Source organism: Poecilia reticulata, chromosome 4 (assembly GCF_904066995.2).
Source record: "Poecilia reticulata chromosome 4, P_reticulata-male-v2, whole genome shotgun sequence".
Lineage (NCBI taxonomy): Eukaryota > Metazoa > Chordata > Actinopteri > Cyprinodontiformes > Poeciliidae > Poecilia > Poecilia reticulata.
The window spans coordinates 20,758,392-20,777,957 of NC_088833.1; the positions used below are offsets into that span (position 1 = coordinate 20,758,392).

Below are 19,566 nucleotides of genomic sequence, written 5' to 3' on the forward strand. Positions count from 1 at the left end.
TTCATTGGATCCGCAAATTTGATTATTTCTGGCCTATTTTATGCTGTTAGACAGTTCCTATTAATATTTTTTTAATATGTTGTCGGTCTGGTAGTAATCAGGCCTTTGTGTGTCTCTGCTAAAACTGAACCAAAATGTTTTAATCACAGTTAATTCATCAGGGAAAGTGTGTTGTAGTAATATTTTCATAAAGGGGCATGCAACTTTGAGTTTTCTTCCTTAAAAGGAACCACAATTAGTTGCAACAATTTGAGAAATATTCATTTTAGATGTAAAAACAATAGCAGGCTGTTTAGTTTTTTTTAAGTAAATATTGTCACATGGAAGTCGCCATGTATTTTTACACTGCAATGCATTCTGGGTATATGAAGTAAGGTTGGTCCGATAATTAATGGGCATGTAAAATTAAAAAAGGAGTAATGAGGATGAGGAGGACCATACAGAGGAAGAAGAAAGAGTTGGCTAAAGAAGCTGGTGTTTGTGCTGCTGCTACCACCTTCGACTTCATAAATGAAACAATGAATAACACTTGCCTCTGGTCGGACTGTGTGATCCAGTAAGTAGTTCTGCGTCTGGTTCGGCGGCAGTAGGAATAGTTCCGTCATCATTTCCGACAGTGCCGAGCGCTGTCTATCCCAAATGTTTCTTCCAAACCACCCGAGGCGGTGTTTAGTGCATACAAACTGTGGGCACGGCATTTGGTTTTAGTTTGCCAAAGTAACGACTACGTCTTAGCGCCTTTATCCGTTTTGCCTGTACAAATAACTCAAAGTCTGAGTGTCCCAATTCTCCACATCCGGCCTTCGCCCCGCCCGTTTCCGCCCTTCTGTTAAGTTCACGTCCAGGTCCTTCTTCGTTCAGGTGGACTTCGGTGAAGTGCATTACCCACAATTCTTCGCAGCTTGTGTTGTTTTTATTGAAAATGTTATGACAAAACACACATCAGTAACAAAAAGTTTGATATAACTGCAAAGAAGGTAAATCTGAAAATGTTACAAATGCAAGAGGAATTTAAAATCTTAAGTAAAGCCATTAACTGTCATGAATTGGTAGGTTGCGGTTGAGGAAGTGGACGCAGGTAGACCCAGGATGTAGTAAAAAAATTATGAATTTAATGATAATGATCCAAACAGAGAACAGCACGGGGAAACGGGCATCAACGGGAACAGACGACATAGTATGACAAGGATCCGAAGAAGAACACAGGGAACAGGTGAGACTAAATACAAATGGGGTAATCAAGGGAACGAGACACACCTGGGAGACAATCAACGGGGAAAGACACAGAGACAGGACTCACAGGGAACAGGATCACACAGAAAATCAAAAATAAACACACAGAAACACGGATCACGACATTAACATATTGGTATAAAGATTAGGCTTTTGTGATGTTGCAACATTTAAGCACTTTCTTAAATAAAATTAATTTCACTTTAAAAATGGAGGTGATTTTTAGAAAGTGGAATTTGTGAATAAAAACGTAGAGGATTGAATAGTTAATATAATTTAACTCTCCATCCTCTGTTAGAAGACCACATTTTATTAAATCAAAACTGAAAAGTGGAATAGATTTCTTGTACAAGATCCAGTTTTGAAAATCTTTCTAAAAACATTAATAAAGTTGCATTTGAAAAACAGTGTACTGTCTCAAAATGTCAGTCACAAAATGCACAAGAATTGGCTGCTGTCAATCTAAAACAAGCAATGAATGAAACAAATCAAAGTTAATGGCAGAAAAAGAAGAACATAGCTACTTAAAAGAGATTTAGATAAAAATTTAAAGAAATTAATTGACATCGGGAAGATCCACTACAAGAGAGGCAAATAAGGATATGTAGCAGAATGGATAAATGGTTGACTTATGCACTTTAACTTACCCTTCCAAGTTAAAACTGGTAGCGAAACATCATGCCTTTAGTGTGACGACAAGTCTGTGTTTTTCTGCCAAAACTCATACTAACTCAACACTAAGGAACCATGCATTTTTCATTGGGAGAGACACATTTTCTCTCCACCTCCTTTGAGTCAACTGATTCGATGTCAGGGCCCGGGGGTGAACCAGGCTCTCTAAAACAAACAGTGGAGACCCAAAGAAACACATTGACAGCTGTGGGTATTAAAGAAGCCACAGTGATTAAGCACAGCACTGGGAAAATGGAGCCTGTTGCTCATGGTGGGAGATGGTTCGCTTTTTAGTTTGTATGTTACATATATAGATGGGTTCTGCTGTTTTCTAGGTCCCCTGGTAGTGCCTACAAATCTTTTAGATTATGTGCTTCAAGGTCTGCAAGAGGTTAGCCGCAAATCACCTTTTTTTTAATATCCTTTAAGCTGAAGGCACAAAAGTCGTAAAAAGTCTGTAGCCAGTTAGGTTGTCCTCTCTAGATAATTTTAAAGATTAAAGACGGAAGGTGATTTAATGTCTTTTATGAGCTTTCATTTCACTCTTCCACTTTTTAATGAACATACTGGACCTCCTTATGATGTTCAGGTTGCAGAGACAGAGCATACAGTTAATTGCGTGCATTCTGTGCTTGAAGTTGAGAACATATTCAATTCAGGGGAAGAAAAGATTAAACTACATTCTCATATATATATATATAAAATCTCAGAATTAACAGGAAAATATCAAAGATGCAGTCTGCTTTTGAGAGTCTTCTCACCAAAGGACAAAGCAGGCAACTCAGTAAGAAATGTGTTTTTTTTGTTCTGTCACCTCTTCAAAAATAGTACAGCAACAACCATGTGAGAGGAGCTATGGAAAACAGAAAGAAAACCTTCAGAGTTACCTGGAAATAATGGTCTAACAGCATGTGAACAAGGTATTTGAAACTAAAGGTTTGTGTGTCTGCTAGGATGGCCCATTTGCGCTGACACTCTGCAGGGAACTGCACTATTCTCCAGGATTTCAACTCAGGGTCAAGTTGTCATGTACATGGCTCTGCTGGACTGGTTTGTGTTTTGGTGAGGGTCAACATGTTTGGAGAGTTGTTTGAAAGTCAAAGTCAAGAAACATAGATTTTGCAACTGTAATGGTATTAGGATTTAGGGATATTGCAGTCCCAAATGAAAATATTTTCTCAGTGAATGCATAGATGACAAAATGTTTAAATATTTATTTTTAACACTTGACATGGCACATTTAAATCTGTCATCATCATAATGTACAGAGCTCATCCAGTTTCAGGTCATTAGTGTATTAAATACATGATAACTTCAAACATCCTCTCAAATAAACATGAAAGATTTTATTGCTTCAGATCTGCTGTCAGAAAAAAATAAAATAAACCCTATGCTCTTTCAGAGACCTGTTCAAGAACGTAATGGCTTTTGTAGTAAAGGACTCATCTTTTCTGTTTCCTGAGGGATTCTGGGAGAAAAGATCTCCTCCATACTAATGTTAGAGAGTAGTCATGCAAATCGGAGGTTCCCACACATTGTCTTCTGTTCATGTCTCCACCTGATGGTAACACTGACAATACGACCAGAACATCTAGGAGTGGGATAATGGCTTTCTGCAAAGCATTGCCTGATCATCTGGGTCAAGTGAATCTGTTTTTCAAAAGTGCTTTGTTTCATCTTTTTTAACAACTCTCTATGTGTAAGTACCAAAGACAACACATTTTCTATGTAAACTCTTGTGTTTCATTATCACCTACTAAAGATTCTTTAACATCCAAGTCTGCCTAACAAAACTAAAATGCCACATCCTCCTCCTAAGAGCAAAGTATCCTCCTTTGACAGAGAGAGATGAGGTACAGGCCTCTTGGCTGCCAGCTTGATGAGAGACACAAGTTCTAAAAGACAGGGAGACTCCTGTTTCTACTCAGACAGTAGATATAGTGAGGGCTTTTTTATACGCCAACTGAATTGTTACTAAGTCATTCTTAAAAGTAAGTAGTTAGTTAGATGGTTAGCTAGTAAGGTGTCTATTTGTGTAACTAACTGACCTATTCATTGATAAACATAACAATGCAATTGGTCAAATAATTATGCAGTAGTAAAATTTAACTACTGCAAAGAAAGAAAAGTCAATCTTTTCTTATTTTTATATGGACATACTCTCACATCTTGACCTTGTGATGCCTTGCTAACATGTTTTTGTACGGAGAGTTGTAAATGCAGAAGTCCATATCATCTTTCGAGCCCCTGATAACCTGCCACTGAGTTGTATGTTACCGATACCTTTGTGTTGCAAGCCTCCAGGAAATTTGTTGCAGGATGTTGGAAATGAGATTCTGATCAACTGTGTAATGTCAGTGAAACCAATGTTGGTCAGCTGTTATTGGATAACGTATCATGGTTTCGGGGCTAGTGACGATGGAGATCAGTAAGTGGAGCAGCGAGCACAAAAAATGTGGAGTCAATCAGAACCGTTTGATCTATTCCCAAAACACCTTAGACTCCGTAGATTAATAAAGCAAACATGTAGAGGAACAAGTGGATTTCATTAGAGGATAATTGTTCTGCTTCTTTGATTTTGCCCAACTGCATTTCAGAAGTGCTTCTTAATGGTGATGGATTTCTTGTTGAAAGGGTTAAGGGTTAATCATCACTTCAAAGTTCTTCAAAGACCTTAAAACACATCTGGAATTTGAGCATCTTGAAAGTAAACGTTGTTCCTTTAGAAATCTTCACCTCAATTTACTGAGGCTTTTGAGTATCAATTTTCAGCTAAAATAGACCATGGATCATTTTGGTTGGGCTGATCAATATGAACTAGTCTAAATGCTGTTCAACAGCTACAAAATACAATTTCTGTTTATTCTGGCAAAGAAGGCACAAACCACCTTGTGACGAAATCTATACAAATCAGATTTTTTTTATGTTCTTGTCTCAATTCCTTGACAAATGTTATTGAATTTACAATCTAATGCTTTGTTGCTGGTGTTCTTCCTTCAAGTCTTTGAAGGAAGAAAATAAAGAGTGGATTCAGAGGAGACCGTTCATTATACTCTACGGGATTGGGGCTTTTCCTGTTATTCACTAATCTTCATTCACCAGTTCAGCAGAACAATTCTGCTCACAATCAGCTGGTCCATTGAAGCAGACTTATCAGTAAAGCAGTAACAGATGAAAACCTTTAGGAAAAAAGTTGGCAGAGGAAAGGAGTGTGGAAGAAGCACTGGCACCGATCATATGAAGCTGAACTGCTTAGTCCGTCACATACGGAGACCTCAGACATTTAGTGTCGTCACAAACAAAAATGTAAAAATAAATGTCTATTTTACTACTGTGACATTATATTTAGAAAATAAAATTTTTAATTGAAGTCTGAGAGAAGAACAAAGCTTAGTCAAAGTTTAATCAAACAAAACTTTAGTCAGTTAAAAATAATTTTATTTGCTAACTGCCTCAAAAATTGCTTCTTCCTCTCTGAGTGGCCTTTTCTTGTTGGTTCAGTAGTCGTTTCAATGTTAATACTCTCTTACCATTTAATCCAGCATCTTCCCAAGGTCTAATAATTAATCATTTTGGTCGTCCTAGCTGACCTAAAATAGGAAAGGCTTCATCTTAAAATAGTTAGGCACAATGACTTGGATAAGTAACTTTAGTCTGATTACTGGTTTGGAAATAACAATGCGTTAGGTTATTTTAAAAAATAAAAAAAAACTGCTCATATTGGCGTCATGTGTTACTGGCATAGACACCAGACCAAAATATATAAAAATATATACACACAGCGCAACTATAGAGATGTCTCACAAAAAGTGAGCACACAAATCACATGCATCAGAATATATGATTTAAAAGTGAGGTAAAATAGAAAACGTATGAGGAATATCAAATGTCATATTTAGGCTTTAACCCTTTCAAGGTAAGGTGTTTAACATAGAAATCCAGAAAGATTCACATCCAAGCAGTAAGACATTTACATCATCCCATCTCTAAAGATGAAAACGTCCCAATGCATGTGTAAATCTTCATAAGTCTGGAAATGACTACAAAGAACAGTTGTCACCTAAACTTAGCCATGTATACAGTGAAAGCAATAATTTTAAACCATTTAAAAGTGCAACTGTGACAAACGAGGCTAGACAAGAACCCAGGCTTATCTTGCAATCATTCACTGTGAGGATCATGGTGTAAGAGGGAACATTTTCTTTAAAGGTCATTGAAAGGGAACTGCAGCAAAAAAATTTGCTATTTGAGGACGCCAAGGCTCAGTGTTTTTTTTTTTGTTTTGTTTTGTTTTGTTTTTACACCAGAAATGCAGACAATTTGTGAAGAGTCCTTTGTGTTACAAACCTGAAGGAGACACACAAATTTGATTTAGACAGCCCCCCACATGCTGTTCCCCTCATTCTGCCAAGTCTAGCCTTCTGGTCTGGTTTTATAACCTGGGAAATGAACCTGTAAAACACAGTCACAACAGCGCCGTTTCAGTGAATGTTATCAGTTTTCTTTTTCCAGAAGTCTGGTAGGAGCATTTGGAAAAATTTAACTGAAGAAATAATGAATACTATAATGAGTTGAAAGATTAAAAAAAGTTTCCTCTGAATGAAAGGCATAAGCTGATAGTCTTCTTCTGTCCTCACTCAGGGCAGTCACTGCAGCTTTCCAATGCTCCGTGAGTTAACACCATCCCAGTGCATGTTGGAAACGGTTGTAATTAATGCAGTACTTGCTACAGCGTGTCCTCATTCGTTTTCCATACCCCCAGTTTTCAAGCATATATTTAAATATTTTATTTGTTGACATAAAATGAGCTCCCTGCTATGAAGTTGTGGTGCATCTGCAGAAAAAGAGATCCTACGAATGAAAATGAGATTTAATCTCCATGTGGGTGAGGCTGTGGAAATAAGATCACTCAATGTGTAAAGACTGCCCTCTATGGGTCTTACACATCAACTGAATTCAGCTTGGTCTGGACATATTCTCATGTCTGACTTTTCAGAGTGCTTCTATTCATTTGTCCTCTTTTTGCTGCCTTCCACCTTGATAGTCAAAGAGCTCCCCTGTGTTCTTGACATAAACTGCAATGTTTATGTAAAGCACCTTGAAATGCCTTGCTACTGAAATGTGCTATACAAATAAAATTTGATTGACTTGATTGATTGTTGCAGGTTGTTGAAGTCATTAAGGCCACATGTTGGCCATTTTTACAACTCAGACATCATGTCATAAATCAAGGCGCCAGTGGCAATAGAGATGACTGTTTTGTATTGTGTGCGGATTTTAGTGTTACAGCAATGATCTCCCAGCTTAACTCAGATGGCCTTTTTCACTCACAAACATTAACCGTTCACAAAGTAAACTCCATTATCAGTTGGATACAGTCTGACTGCGAGTCCTGACCTGAAAGACTCCTTCATATAAAGGTCTTTACATTTCCCACTCCACTGAGCTGTAAATTGTGTTGCTGTATTATATCCTAAGGAGGAATTCGGTTTTTGTTTTTTTTTCTTTTGTCTGAGAAAGTTGCTCAGTGTGATGTGTTTGGAGAGTTTATCCAGACACTTAGGCATTGTGTTAAACAGGGATTTTGTTGTCAATCTTCGTTTTTTTCTTCATTCAGCCAAAAACGGCCGGTTTGGGGTATCCACAAGTGCTCTCATTTTCTTTACTTCAGACCATAATGGAAACAATATCAACAGTGTCGAAGAGCAAATATTGAGCTGTGATGCTTACAGTTAACAAAGAGCATAAGTATTCAAGTCACTGGTGCACACCACAGTGCAAGGACAGCTCCACCGTGTTTTGGCGCAGGTATTGTGTGTATGCAATGTGTGCACACTCTATCAAACGTACAAAGGACTACTAGGACTATATCTCTGCCAGAGCCAGGACCAAGTCTTTGTTTTTGTAAGCCAAAAGTAGATATCTAGTCTTTTCCCTCAAATCTCGAGTCAAGTCCTAAGAAAATGGCACACAGGTATTAAGTCAAACCCAAACTCTAAACTTCAAATTTCAATAACAAGTTATTTGACCTGATATGTAATATTGTTTGGAGTCTAGAAATTGCTTTTAAAAAGACATTTTGTTATTTCCTTTTTATGCAATAAAAAAAAAGTGTTTTTGAAAAGTAATTTCTTTTTTGCTGGTTGATGTTGTTTACACAGAAAATTAGTGCTGATGTTGCTTTTCACAATAAATGTAAATTGAAACAAACTGAACGGTAAATTGAGAAATAGTGAGCAGCAAAAACAAAACAAAAAACTGTCTCTTTAAACAAAACAGAAATTGTGCTTGCATTAAACAACTATAAGGGTACACACCTGACTTTACAATAATGCATGCATTATCGGATCATTGAAATAAGAAATCAAGTAATTTATGCAAGTCAAATTCCAGAATTACATCTACTGGAGATGCTACAACTTGGTAGACTATCAAGTTTACAAAAAAATATTGTCTCTAGGTACCTTACAAAACAGTTTTTAAAAAGTGATGTTTTAGTGTAGTATCACATGCTGAATCAGAAGTCACAGGAAGTACCATGTGTGAAGTGTGAGTCATATCCGTGCTGTGATTTAATTGGCTGAAAGTTGCTAAAACATTTCAAGGCTCCGCCCCCGTCCAGCATTAACTAGTTGCTCAACACTTCAGTAGAAATACTGATAAAAGTTGGGTCCATTCATTGAAGAGCATTGACGTCGCAGGTCACTACAAGGCAGAGAGGAACCGGTCCGTCAGTGAGGTCAGTGTTTTATTTCACTGTTTTGTTGTGTTTTAAAAGCTCCTTCAGAAACCTCAAATGTCCAGCTGCTGCTAAGCTAGCTATAATTACGCCAGCTTGTGTGACAAACAGGGCGTTGCTGTCATTTTCAGCCCGCAGACTCAATTCATATTCCCTAACATTATGTTCAGCTGTGGGTTTATGTCTAAAACGCTGATTTCAACATGAGCAGTGTTAGCCACAGCACCAATTCTATGTCCTCATCTGGGTTAAAGTTCATTAGCCACAAAGTGAAAGGCGTGACGGTGAAACGCCAACAATAAGATAATCATCTTAGGTGCTTATTGTCAGTATTATTATTGATATTTGGAAAGATTATGTTAATATTGTTGTAGGCAGGATTGTGGCACAAATTTTTTTAAGCAAAGAAATCTTGGTTTTATTTTATCCAGAAACGTCTTAAATTCAAATACATAAGTTTTTTTTATGGCAATCAAAAGTGAATGCCGTGACTTTGGTAGAATATGGATTTCTACAGTGTAGTTTTTTGTTTTTGATAAAGCACCAAACAGGCTTTTACAGGCTAAAAGCACTTTGAAATGCCTTGCTGTAGAAATGTGCTATAGAAATAAATTTGATTGATTGATTGATAATAATGACCAATTCTGTTTGAGGTTTGATCTGTTAATTCCAATTGACTTCCTGAAAGCTATTGCATACACACACTAATTTGTGGAAATGTTTTAATTCTACAATTAAATGTAACCAACAATGTGCCACATGTTCTTTGATGGGGGTGGAAGTTTTAAATAAATGGCAAATGACTCCAATGATCCCAAATAATTGGTTTCTAAACTTTTCACAAATTTTAAAACTAAAATTTGTTTTAGTTTTAAAACTAAATTTAGTTTTAAATTTAGTTTAAAACTAAATACCTGTTGATGTTTTTACAGATGGAAAGTAATTTAAAAAAAATGTTTTTCTGTATTGGAACTACTGTTCACAATGAAATTAATAGATGCAAATCTTTTTCCTGATATGTCACAAAACCAAACAAAAAGTTAGAAGTAGACATTTATCATATGATTCATCATCATCATCATATGAGATTAAAAAATATCCTTTGAGTTTGTGATGCTATGATAACAATAACGCCTTTTTGGTATTTGCTTTTGAAAGGCTTTCAAAATATGATTAAGCACAATTATGCAGTTTTAACAGCACAGCTTTGCTACTTGGTGATATAATTGTAGCAAATGGGGCTTATGATGAAGATGAAATTTATTTTAGGGAGGGTCTGACTGTACATAGATTTATAGCGCAAATATTTTTGGTCACCACTCAATAAATGCCACAAAATATTGTAATATTTCGAGTCCATATCACCTGTCAGAGTTGCCTCCGAATGCTGTTTGGAATGACATTAAACCTGACTAAAAGTTTAATGATTTACTAATGGATGTTCTTGCTGATCAAGCTAAGTATGGTTAATATAAGATAATGATGTATTTCTCTATATTTGGCGCCAAAACTGCAGAAGTTTTGACGTCTCTCGTATTATTCAATAACTGAAGTTTATTGAATAATACGTGTAAAATATTTTATTATTAAAATTTCTTTTTTGTTTGTTTTTTTCTTTGCATTGCCCATCACTGTTTTCTACACTAGACAGACTTGTTGGATTTTTCAGGTTGGGGGGGAAAAAAAACTGATTCTCCCTTCTTGAATCCCAACTTTTGGGGATCTTTTTTTTTTTTTTTTTTCTAATTAAGTGAAAATTTATACTTAATTTCTAACAGCTCAAACTGTACCTATTACTAAGAACATATATCTTTCTATAAATCTTTTTTTTTTTTTTTTTTGACAGGATACAGAAAAACCTGTTAACAGCGTTGGAGAATCCCAGCTCTAACGTGCAAACTCAGTCTGTGTCTTTTGTTTTATATCCATGATAAGACCTACTAAATCAAATATCCTAATGAAGCTCATAATCAGTGCTGGCCCTAATATCAAAGGTCGTGTTGAGTTGTGGGTTCAAACAGAGTCTAGCATAGCATTCTTTTTCTGACAGATTATTTGTGAGCTCTGTGAGGATCTTTAACATTCACTAGGTAGAGTGTTTGGCAGGATTCCTGTGAGTGTTTTTATGGGAATCTGTTGTCAGTGGGCTGATTATTTATGAATGACTGACAACTTTTTTTCTCCTGGACGTCTCTCGTATCTCAAGAATATTTATCTCAGGTTTATCTTTTGCTCGACTTCAGCACTGATAAAGTCAGACTTTGGTTTATAATAAAGTCAGTGAAGATGTCACCGGCTGACACTTGGAAGAGGCTTGTTGCTCAACCAAGCTGTTGCAATACATTGTAATCTTCCTTTGCTCTGAGCTCACGGAGGCTGTTGGAACGCTACAGTTTTGTGAAAACATCAGAGGGAATATTTCATTCCCTTTGACATCTCAAATATGTGAAATGATTAAACGGCATCCCTTTATTAAAATCGGCTAGAGCTTCTTGCAGCACAATTTGCCTTCTCCTCGAACAGTTCCTCTTGTCAGGTGGATGTAACGGGTCTACGAGAGCATTTTCTTCTGGCTGATTACATGTTGCAGCTGGTCAACCCACTCTTTCTGCTCCCAGCTCCGGCTCAAACTCATGTCCTTCTGTGACTTATTTGTCAAAAACATCAGGCCAAGCCTGTTGAGCAGCTGTTAGCTGTGTCCCAAGACAGGTGGAGTCCATTTATGTCTCTATGTGCCATCTGGTAGAGCAAAAGTCAGATGTCATCCACATGTTCAGGGCACCAGAGAGACATAAGGTTGTTACAGTAGATGCTCTCCTCTTTCCTTCCCTTTTTTTTTTTTTTTTTTTTTTTGAGAAAAGAGGAAATTAATCAATAGAAGGAATTGCTTGCTGAGGTTGGTCATGCTATTAGACAAATTTTCTTTCTGGTCGTAGTTTGACAGAAACGCTGAAGTGATTCAACACCTGACTGCCTGGTGATGAGTCATATCAAAATTCAGCCAGAAACTGCCTGCTCTCTGACGCGTCACCTCACACGTTCAGATGCAGACAAATGCATTTGGCACCACTGATTAAGATGGATAGATGCCTTGCATGCTACTGTCATATTGGTTTAAAGTACCTAATGTGAGAGAGATCTACTTGAGAATAGTTGCAGTTGAAACTTAGTTTAAATTCAATTATTTGGTGTGCAAAGACATTGTTCTTTGCGCTTTTAAAATCAAATATGAAAATGTAAACATTCAAGTTGAGTCAGAGGAAAGTGGATTTCCATCGCCTTACATCTGTGCAGCCTTCTTCGTTTAGACTGAGCTGCACAAACTTTTAACCTGAAACTTTTGTCAGCCATTCAGCGTCTGAGTCGGCGATTTTGCTTGCAAATTGCTGCCACTCCTATCATTCCTGAAGGCTTGTTGACTTGTTGTTTGTCTGGGCAAAATGTGAGTAGATGCAGCCTCAGGCTCTACAATGGTGGAAAATGGTGGTAGTGTTTGATACGGGCGATTCTTGTGCTGTCGGTGAGTAGCATGAAACTTTTTTTAAAAATGGCATGTTGCATCTAAAATGACTTCTCCTTTTGTTGCCTGCTTGTAGAGTCAACAATAGGAATAGGGACTCTATGTGTAGAAATGCTATAAGAAAATATTGCTTAAACCTGGCAGTGATGCTGAAGGAATCCAATTCACATCTTCTGGTTTGTGCTGAAGGGAAGTTGTGTTTTACTGTTTTGTTTTAGTCTCTGGACTGCATTTGAGCAAATGGTTTAAAATCTAAAATACTTGAGCTGAACTGTATTTATGAAATCTCCTGTTCTACTTTAACAACTTTTTTTTTTTTCTTTCTTTTTTTTTTTTTTTTTAAGTTGAACTACCTTAAATCAACAGATATAATGGATGGGTCACAACTAGACTGAACTATTTTTCTGGTCCTGGGAGCAGATTTGAAGCTTATAAAAATGTTGGGCTTTTTTGTTTTAACTTTTTTCTCAAAGCATTTCTTCTGTTTAAATTATATTTCAGACTTTAAGCATGCGACTCATATCCAGGAACATACCAATAATATTGATATTATTTGAAAAAACAGTCTACAAGAAAATAAAGTTAAACATTTTAGGCCCAGTTTTATTGTTTTAAACTAGTTTCATCCTTGTTGCATCATAGCGTTGACTAATGGATTTAACATGGCTGAGTTTTCTTTCTTCGTGCATTTAAACCATTTGACAGGACAGCTATTCCTGCTAGATAAAGTACATCAGCCACTTTAACAAAGGCTTCCAGAGACGGAGCTGTGTTTCATCATGCACTCAGAGCAAAGTGAGGTGAATCTCAATTTCTAACTCTCTCTGTATTCTGTGTCAGATTGAACCCAGCAGTCACAATGGCAGACAGCGGGAAAACTAATGAGGCTGGAGCTGCAGCAACTGAACCAGCTAATGGAGAGCAGCAGGTGAGGAGCACAGAAACCCACCGCCACACCTAATGCAAATTATAACTTATTTTATGCTTGTAACATCTACAGGTTCAAAAAAAGTCAGCGTAATAATGCAACTAAATGTAAATGAAAGCATAAGAAATCCGATTTGTTTCAGAAAAAAGTGTATTTTCCCTTCTTCTTTTTTTTTTTTTTTTTTTTTTGAAGCGACCCTAAATGTTACTTTCTGGTTCCAGAATGTTGTTGCAAGAGTGAGCCACTTGCCCCTGGTCAGCTCAGCCTGTGAGGCTGTTTCCAATGCCTACAGCAGCACCAAAGACAACGTGCCCTTGCTGAAGGGGGTGATGAATGTTGCAGAGAGTGGGGTCCGGACTCTCGGAGCAGCTGCCAGCACGGGGTCCAAACCAGTTTTGGGCATGATTGAACCACAACGTAAGGTTCTCCTCTCCACAAAGTGTGATGTAATGTGTATGCAATAAAAGTTCCTAAATGTTCTCTGAAATCTGCCATTAAATTAAATGGGGACTATAGTTCAAATGGGAAAAAAAAAAAAAGTGTGAGATGAGCTTGAGGTTGGCCTGTTGCCTGAGAGTTTTTAAAAAGAATTTCCGGAATCGGCTAAAAACAAACTTTGCACACGTTTCACCACAAGTTTTATTGAAGCTCTTTGCTTCTGTTGTATTGTAAACAAAAAAGTATATCTGTTCACATTAGTCATTATTTTTGTGCTGACTACAATAGTAGCTGCTCTTATTTTTATATTTGAAGTAAGCTTGTATCCTGCATGTTGTTTCAGTTGCCACAGTGAATGAGTATGCCTTGAAAGGACTCGATAAGATGGAAGAGAAGCTGCCGATTCTTCATCAACCAGCTGACAAGGTAAAGAAGAACCTGTATAAATAACTTCCATGCAGCTCTTTTCTTCTCCTCTTCTAAGTAGATAATTTACAAACCAGCATATCGTCCCCTGAGAGGCTGGAGTGAAAACTGCATACTGGATCATGAACTGCAGTTCTGTCAGGTTTTGGTCTGGACTTTGACTGGACCATTGAAACACCATGGCTCTGTTACTTTTCAGCCATCCTGTTTTGCTAGTGTTGTTGGGGTCATTGTTCTGATGAGGATGTAGTCTCTGTCAAGCTTAATCTTGTTGATAGCCTTATGTTGTATTATAGATCCTGTGGCTGTAAAATATGACAAAGCTACAACGGCTCCAAAAAAAGAGCATTTTTTTTTTAAAATAAGCTTCTTTATCCAGTGTTTCATTAGTACTCACTAATGGTCTGTAGTTTTGTTAAAATATCTTGAATATATCTGAGCCCTAACTTAAAAAGCAGTGAATTTGTTTGTCTGTTTTTTTTTTTCTGTTTTTTTTTTTTTATTTTTCTACTGGAGCTACATGCATTAAATTTTCATAATCTCTGACACCTTGTCTCTTCATTATTCCCCACAGGTGGTGTCAGACACCGTAGGTATGGTGTACCAGTCAGTGACGGGGGCCAAAGACGCGGTGCTGGGCGCTGTGATGAGTGGCGTTGAGCTGACCCGGGCGGCGGTCAGTGGTAGCATCAACACCGTCATGGGCACCAGGATGGGCCAGATGGTCAGCAGCGGGATGGGTCTGGCCCTCAGCCGATCTGAGGACTGGGTTGATCAGAACCTGCCACTTACTGAGAGGGAGCTGGGTCAGTACCAATGCTAAATGAGGAAATGATCGTGTCTCTGTTCAAAAACAGAACCACTGATGGCACACGTCCGCCCCTGCAGAGAAGAATGGTCCGACGGTTTGATGATAATGACATCCTAATGTGATAAATAGGATTGTACACAGGACGGACGACGGGTTTTTATTGCATTCAATTATGCTATGAGCTGATGTCATCAATGGTTAGGTGCTATTCATAGACAGGAAGTCGGGGCATTGCTCTGAACCTGCCTTCTGTTGCTTTGGCTCACACAGTTCCTGTAATTTCCAACACACAGTTTTGACACCTGCTACTGTGATGTCATACATTTGTGGCAACTTGCAGTGCTCCAGGTTAGAAATGATGCTCATGGGGACATCGAGTGATTGTGTGCTGTGAAAATGCACCCGGAAGCATGACGGCAGAAGAAAAGCACTCTGAAGTTTACCTTCAGTCAACATGGACAGGAATGTCAATAATTTGAACATTTTGAGCATTTCTTATTGGGGAGGTGGAATAATGTAATTATTCAACAAACAATCTAAAAAAAATGTAAAAGATGTAAGTTTTAATTGAGATTTTTCTCTAATCCACAAAGGTTGAAATTAGTTGATCTTTAAAGCGCTTCAAATCAAACCGAACATATAGTGATGTGATAGACAATTAATTGTATTTGTTCCATTAATTACTTGCACCCTCAAACTATGGTGCAGAGAAGTAACGGGTATATGTGTGTTTGCAAACTTAAGAATACAAACAACTTGTGTATATAGTATAGTATATAGCGGATATAATGATATCCAGCTGCTGCCCCAAATATGAAGTGATTCTGAATATTGTGTGCAAAAAAAATGAGACCAAAAAGGTCTTTTAATATTGCCTGCATTAAATTCTGACTGTGGGGATATTAAATCTGAACTATTCAATTTTTAACACCATTAAAAATCAAACTAACAGCACTACCTTACATTTGTAACCATTAAATAAAGCATGTGACTAAGAGATTATTACGTTTGTCTTCCAGCTGCTGTGGCTGAGCCTGCCAACGCTGAGGTGTCGACCACATCAGCCAACCCCAGCTACTTTGTCCGTCTGGGTAAACTCTCTGCCAAGGTGCAGGAGCGAGCTCTGGAGCAATCCCTGGGCCGCGCACGAAAGGCCAGGGATGCCACCTACACTGCGGTGGCTCAGATTACCAGCACCCTGGACTTGGTGGAGAGTGCCCGTGCCAGTCTGGGGACAGCAGGCAGCCAAATAGCAGGAGCTCCAGAACAGCTGCTGCAGCGCTGGACCGAGTGGAAGAAGAAACGGGAGGGGGAGGGACTCCCCCTCCCAACCGAGTCCGAACCAGATGGGTCCAAAGATGAATCTGAGGTCAGGATTTAACTATTTTGGAGTTTAATTCATCGTTTGGTTTTGTACATCCTCGGATACCAACACTGACTTTATGTCCTAAGCCTGAATTTGTATTTCAAAGTTTATAGCCTGATTTTAATTGACTGACTGAAAAGTTTATTTGATCAGTTTTTTTTTTCCTACTTTACTGTGACTTGCATCTTATATTTATATTTCAATGGCTTTTTTCATACTTACTTTTACTTTTTATATTTTAAATTTGTCTTTTACATTCAGATATTTTATCAACTTATCTGAAACCCCTTTGCTCACTCTGCCGCAGTAAACTGCAATAGAGCTGCATACTGAATGTGTTGTTTTCACCCTGACAGCAGCTGGAATCCCACGCCCTTTCTATGGTACGAGGCCTGAGTGACCAACTGAGGGCATCGTGCTCAAGCGTGGTTTCCAGTGCTCAGGGTCTGCCAGGAACAGTCCAGGAACAGCTGACCAGTGCGCGGGTAGCTGCTGAAGAACTGCAGTCATCGCTCAGAAACGCCAGTGCTCTCACTCCCGTCCTGCTAGAGCGAAGCCGCCATCACCTAAAACAAGTACGAAATTTTCCCATGCCATTTCAAGCACTGTTTTTATATGCATCAGCATGGGAAGATATGTCTGACTTATTATTCAACTTTTTTTCCTTACTTTGCATGAGTACAGGTCTTCTACTATCTCCACACAGGTTTTTGCGGGTATCTGTTAGAATATCATCAAATAGGACTTCAGTAGTTCAGTTTAAAAACCAATCTAAATTTATTACACAGTTAAGATGGTCTTTTCTGTCAATATTGGTGGTTATAACTTATCAATGATGGCTTCTCAGGAAATTTTAATATTCCAATACAACAAGATATTTAACGTTCCAGTCATACCATATATATTTAAATAGTTTTATGTAGTGAACCCACCTTGTGGAGAGTCAGTGGCTGCCTTCTGGACAATTTACAAATGACAAAACGGCATTACATTTTTGAAGTCATAAAAAAACAACAAAAAAAGATCTTTGTAATATTCAGATACTTTAAGTGTAATAAGTATATATTGATATAACTTTCACATTTAATCTGAATTGCTCAAACTAAATTTTTGCTGCTGTTCTAATTTCTTGAGATGCACCTTACACCCTAAATGTTGTATAAGACTCGGAATGTCACAATTCGTCTTTCTTGTGAGAAAGATTAGCCTGTAATTGTAAATTAACTGCTGTCGGTGTGTACCTTTCGTAGGTTCAACATTCACTGGACGGAGTCATGGACTATTTGCTACACAACACGCCGCTCAACTGGATCGTGGGACCTTTTGTTGCTCAGAAGACTGAGAGCGAACGAGGGGAAGAGCAAATGGAGTAGGCTAGCACAAACAACTAGCACTGAAGATTTTTTTTTTTTTTCCTCACTTTCTTTTTAACAAAAGCTTCCAGTATTGACGTTTTTTCAAGGAATATCCTCTCTAAAACACTACATAATGTTCATTTAATCACATCTTATTGTCGATGCTTTTAAATGAAACTTAAAGTAAACTGATTCATATTCACTGATCATGCAGCATTTAACACGGTTTACATAAAAAGACGGTTTTCCTTTTATCTTTTACATTTGCATGTTTCTTTTCTTTCTGTCGAGTAATAACCCATCCCTTTTAAGACGGGACATTTGTTGACATTCCAGTCATTCCAACAGTAGAACCAGGAACAAGATAGAAGAGGAATTGAGAGCACAGTTTCACGAGTTTATAACATTCACGTTTGTTCCATGTAAATGAGTTGTCACTAAAAAATCTTGAACATAAGACTGTCTCTGTGTTTCTCTTTATTTATTCTGATCTGTTGGCTAATAGTGGAATTATTGGATAAGTGTTGTGCATTGTTGATACAAATCTTTGTCGAAGACCCTTCATAGAATGCTGTTTTTTAACTTTATTTCACCAAACATTTACAATGGTATTCATATCCTTACATACACCAAATAAAGACAAACCTTTAGTTCTCACTGTCTGAAGTTAAATCAGATCAAACATCTCTTGCTTTCAGTCAGAATGACCACAATTATTTCTATTTGCTAAATTCCACAATGAGAGAATATCTTGGTGATCCATTTATTAAGTCTCCAAAATCAGAAGTTTACATAAATGTCCTCAGTATTGAGCACAATTGTCCTTGAATTACCCTGTTGGAAATCTTTGCCCATTTGGAGGACCTGTTGAAGTTTAACTTTTCTTACTGATATCTTTGGATGTTGCTTCAATATGTCCACAAATTGTCCTTTCCTCCTGGTACATATGCAGCTCCACATGATGGTGCCACTCCCAGACTTGACAGATCAAATGGGTCCCTTTATTCATCCAAATGTAATGATGGTCATAAAGGCCAAACAGTTCAACTTCAGTTTTATCACAAAACGGATCTCCAAAAATTTGTTTTTGTCCCTTTGTGTGTTTGCAAACTGCAATCTGTCTTTTTTTATGTTTCTTTTGGAATAATGGCTTCTTTTGTGCCCAGTGGCCTTTCAATCCAGCATCCAGATCCTTAGCTTTCCCCCTATATACAATTTGCACATTTTTGGACCATTAAACGCATTTCTCTGAGACATACAACCCTACAACTCTTTCTTGAATGTGATGGTTGGACATCATATCTATACTTGTATACTTTGGACAGATGAATGAAGCACTTTCAAGCATATGGAAACTGTTCCTAAGGATGAACCAGACTTGTCCACAATAGTCTTTCTGAGCTGACTTGTCTTGACTTTCTTTTTTTATTGTGTCAAGAAAGAAATGTGTTCCAGGTGTGTCCTTCAAATACATCCACAGGTGTGCATCCAATTAACCTGAATATATCAATTAACCTATCAAACATTTCCAAAGCCTTGACATCATCATCTGGGTTTTCCCTTCCATTATTTAATGAGATAGTAATCATTCTATATGTAAACTTTGCTTTTGAAGACATTAAATACATTTCTGATGTGAGAATGTATGTGTACATACACATTTAGGTGTATATATTTTATAAACTTTGTATTTATTACCTCAGATGGAGTAGCTTGTCAAATGAGCAATTTCCCCTTGGGGATTAATAAAGTATATTATGTTCTATTTAGCAAATGCATATATATTCAGCCTATATATTGCTTTCAAAAGCTTTCTTTTGAAGCATTTTTGCAAAAGTATTTCTACTTATATTTTGCTACCATTTTATTTGTGTTTTTTTTTTCTTTTAGTCTGTAAAATAGGCAATTTGCACATTACCTTATATTTGTCTGACGTCATTTTAAAATATTTAATCAGATGTTATCAGTTATCCAGTGGCCTACTTAATTAGTTGTTTACAAATTACTTTTTAAATCTTTTAACTGTTTTTTTTTAAAAATAATTTTTACTTGAGGAAAATATGTTGCTGTAGTTCTAC

General features: G+C 37.4%; 1 protein-coding gene across 2 annotated transcripts; it reads left to right on the plus strand.

The window, feature by feature from the left end:
* The first annotated feature begins 8,484 nt into the window (after positions 1–8,484).
* On the plus strand, positions 8,485–17,959 carry plin3 (perilipin 3). 2 transcript variants are annotated; one of them, XM_008407082.3, is made up of 8 exons: positions 8,485–8,644; positions 13,005–13,092; positions 13,314–13,509; positions 13,874–13,956; positions 14,531–14,762; positions 15,787–16,136; positions 16,493–16,708; positions 17,384–17,959. In XM_008407082.3, the coding sequence occupies exons 2-8, from the start codon at positions 13,024–13,026 to the stop codon at positions 17,504–17,506; spliced, it is 1,269 nt and encodes a 422-aa protein (XP_008405304.1). In that variant the 5' UTR covers positions 8,485–8,644; positions 13,005–13,023; the 3' UTR covers positions 17,507–17,959. The 2 variants fall into 2 exon arrangements, with proteins under 2 accessions (XP_008405304.1, XP_008405303.1); XM_008407081.3 differs by having other exon boundaries at positions 16,490–16,708; positions 17,384–17,958.
* The last annotated feature ends 1,607 nt before the right edge of the window (positions 17,960–19,566 follow it).

Excerpts from the sequence above, each read along its gene's own strand:
- plin3 (XM_008407081.3), top strand. The coding sequence starts at position 13,024 with ATGGCAGACAGCGGGAAAACTAATGAGGCTGGAGCTGCAGCAACTGAA. Across the intron at positions 13,093-13,313 it reads CAGCTAATGGAGAGCAGCAG|AATGTTGTTGCAAGAGTGAG; the intron begins GTGAGGAGCACA and ends TTCTGGTTCCAG. Across the intron at positions 16,709-17,383 it reads GCCGCCATCACCTAAAACAA|GTTCAACATTCACTGGACGG; the intron begins GTACGAAATTTT and ends TACCTTTCGTAG.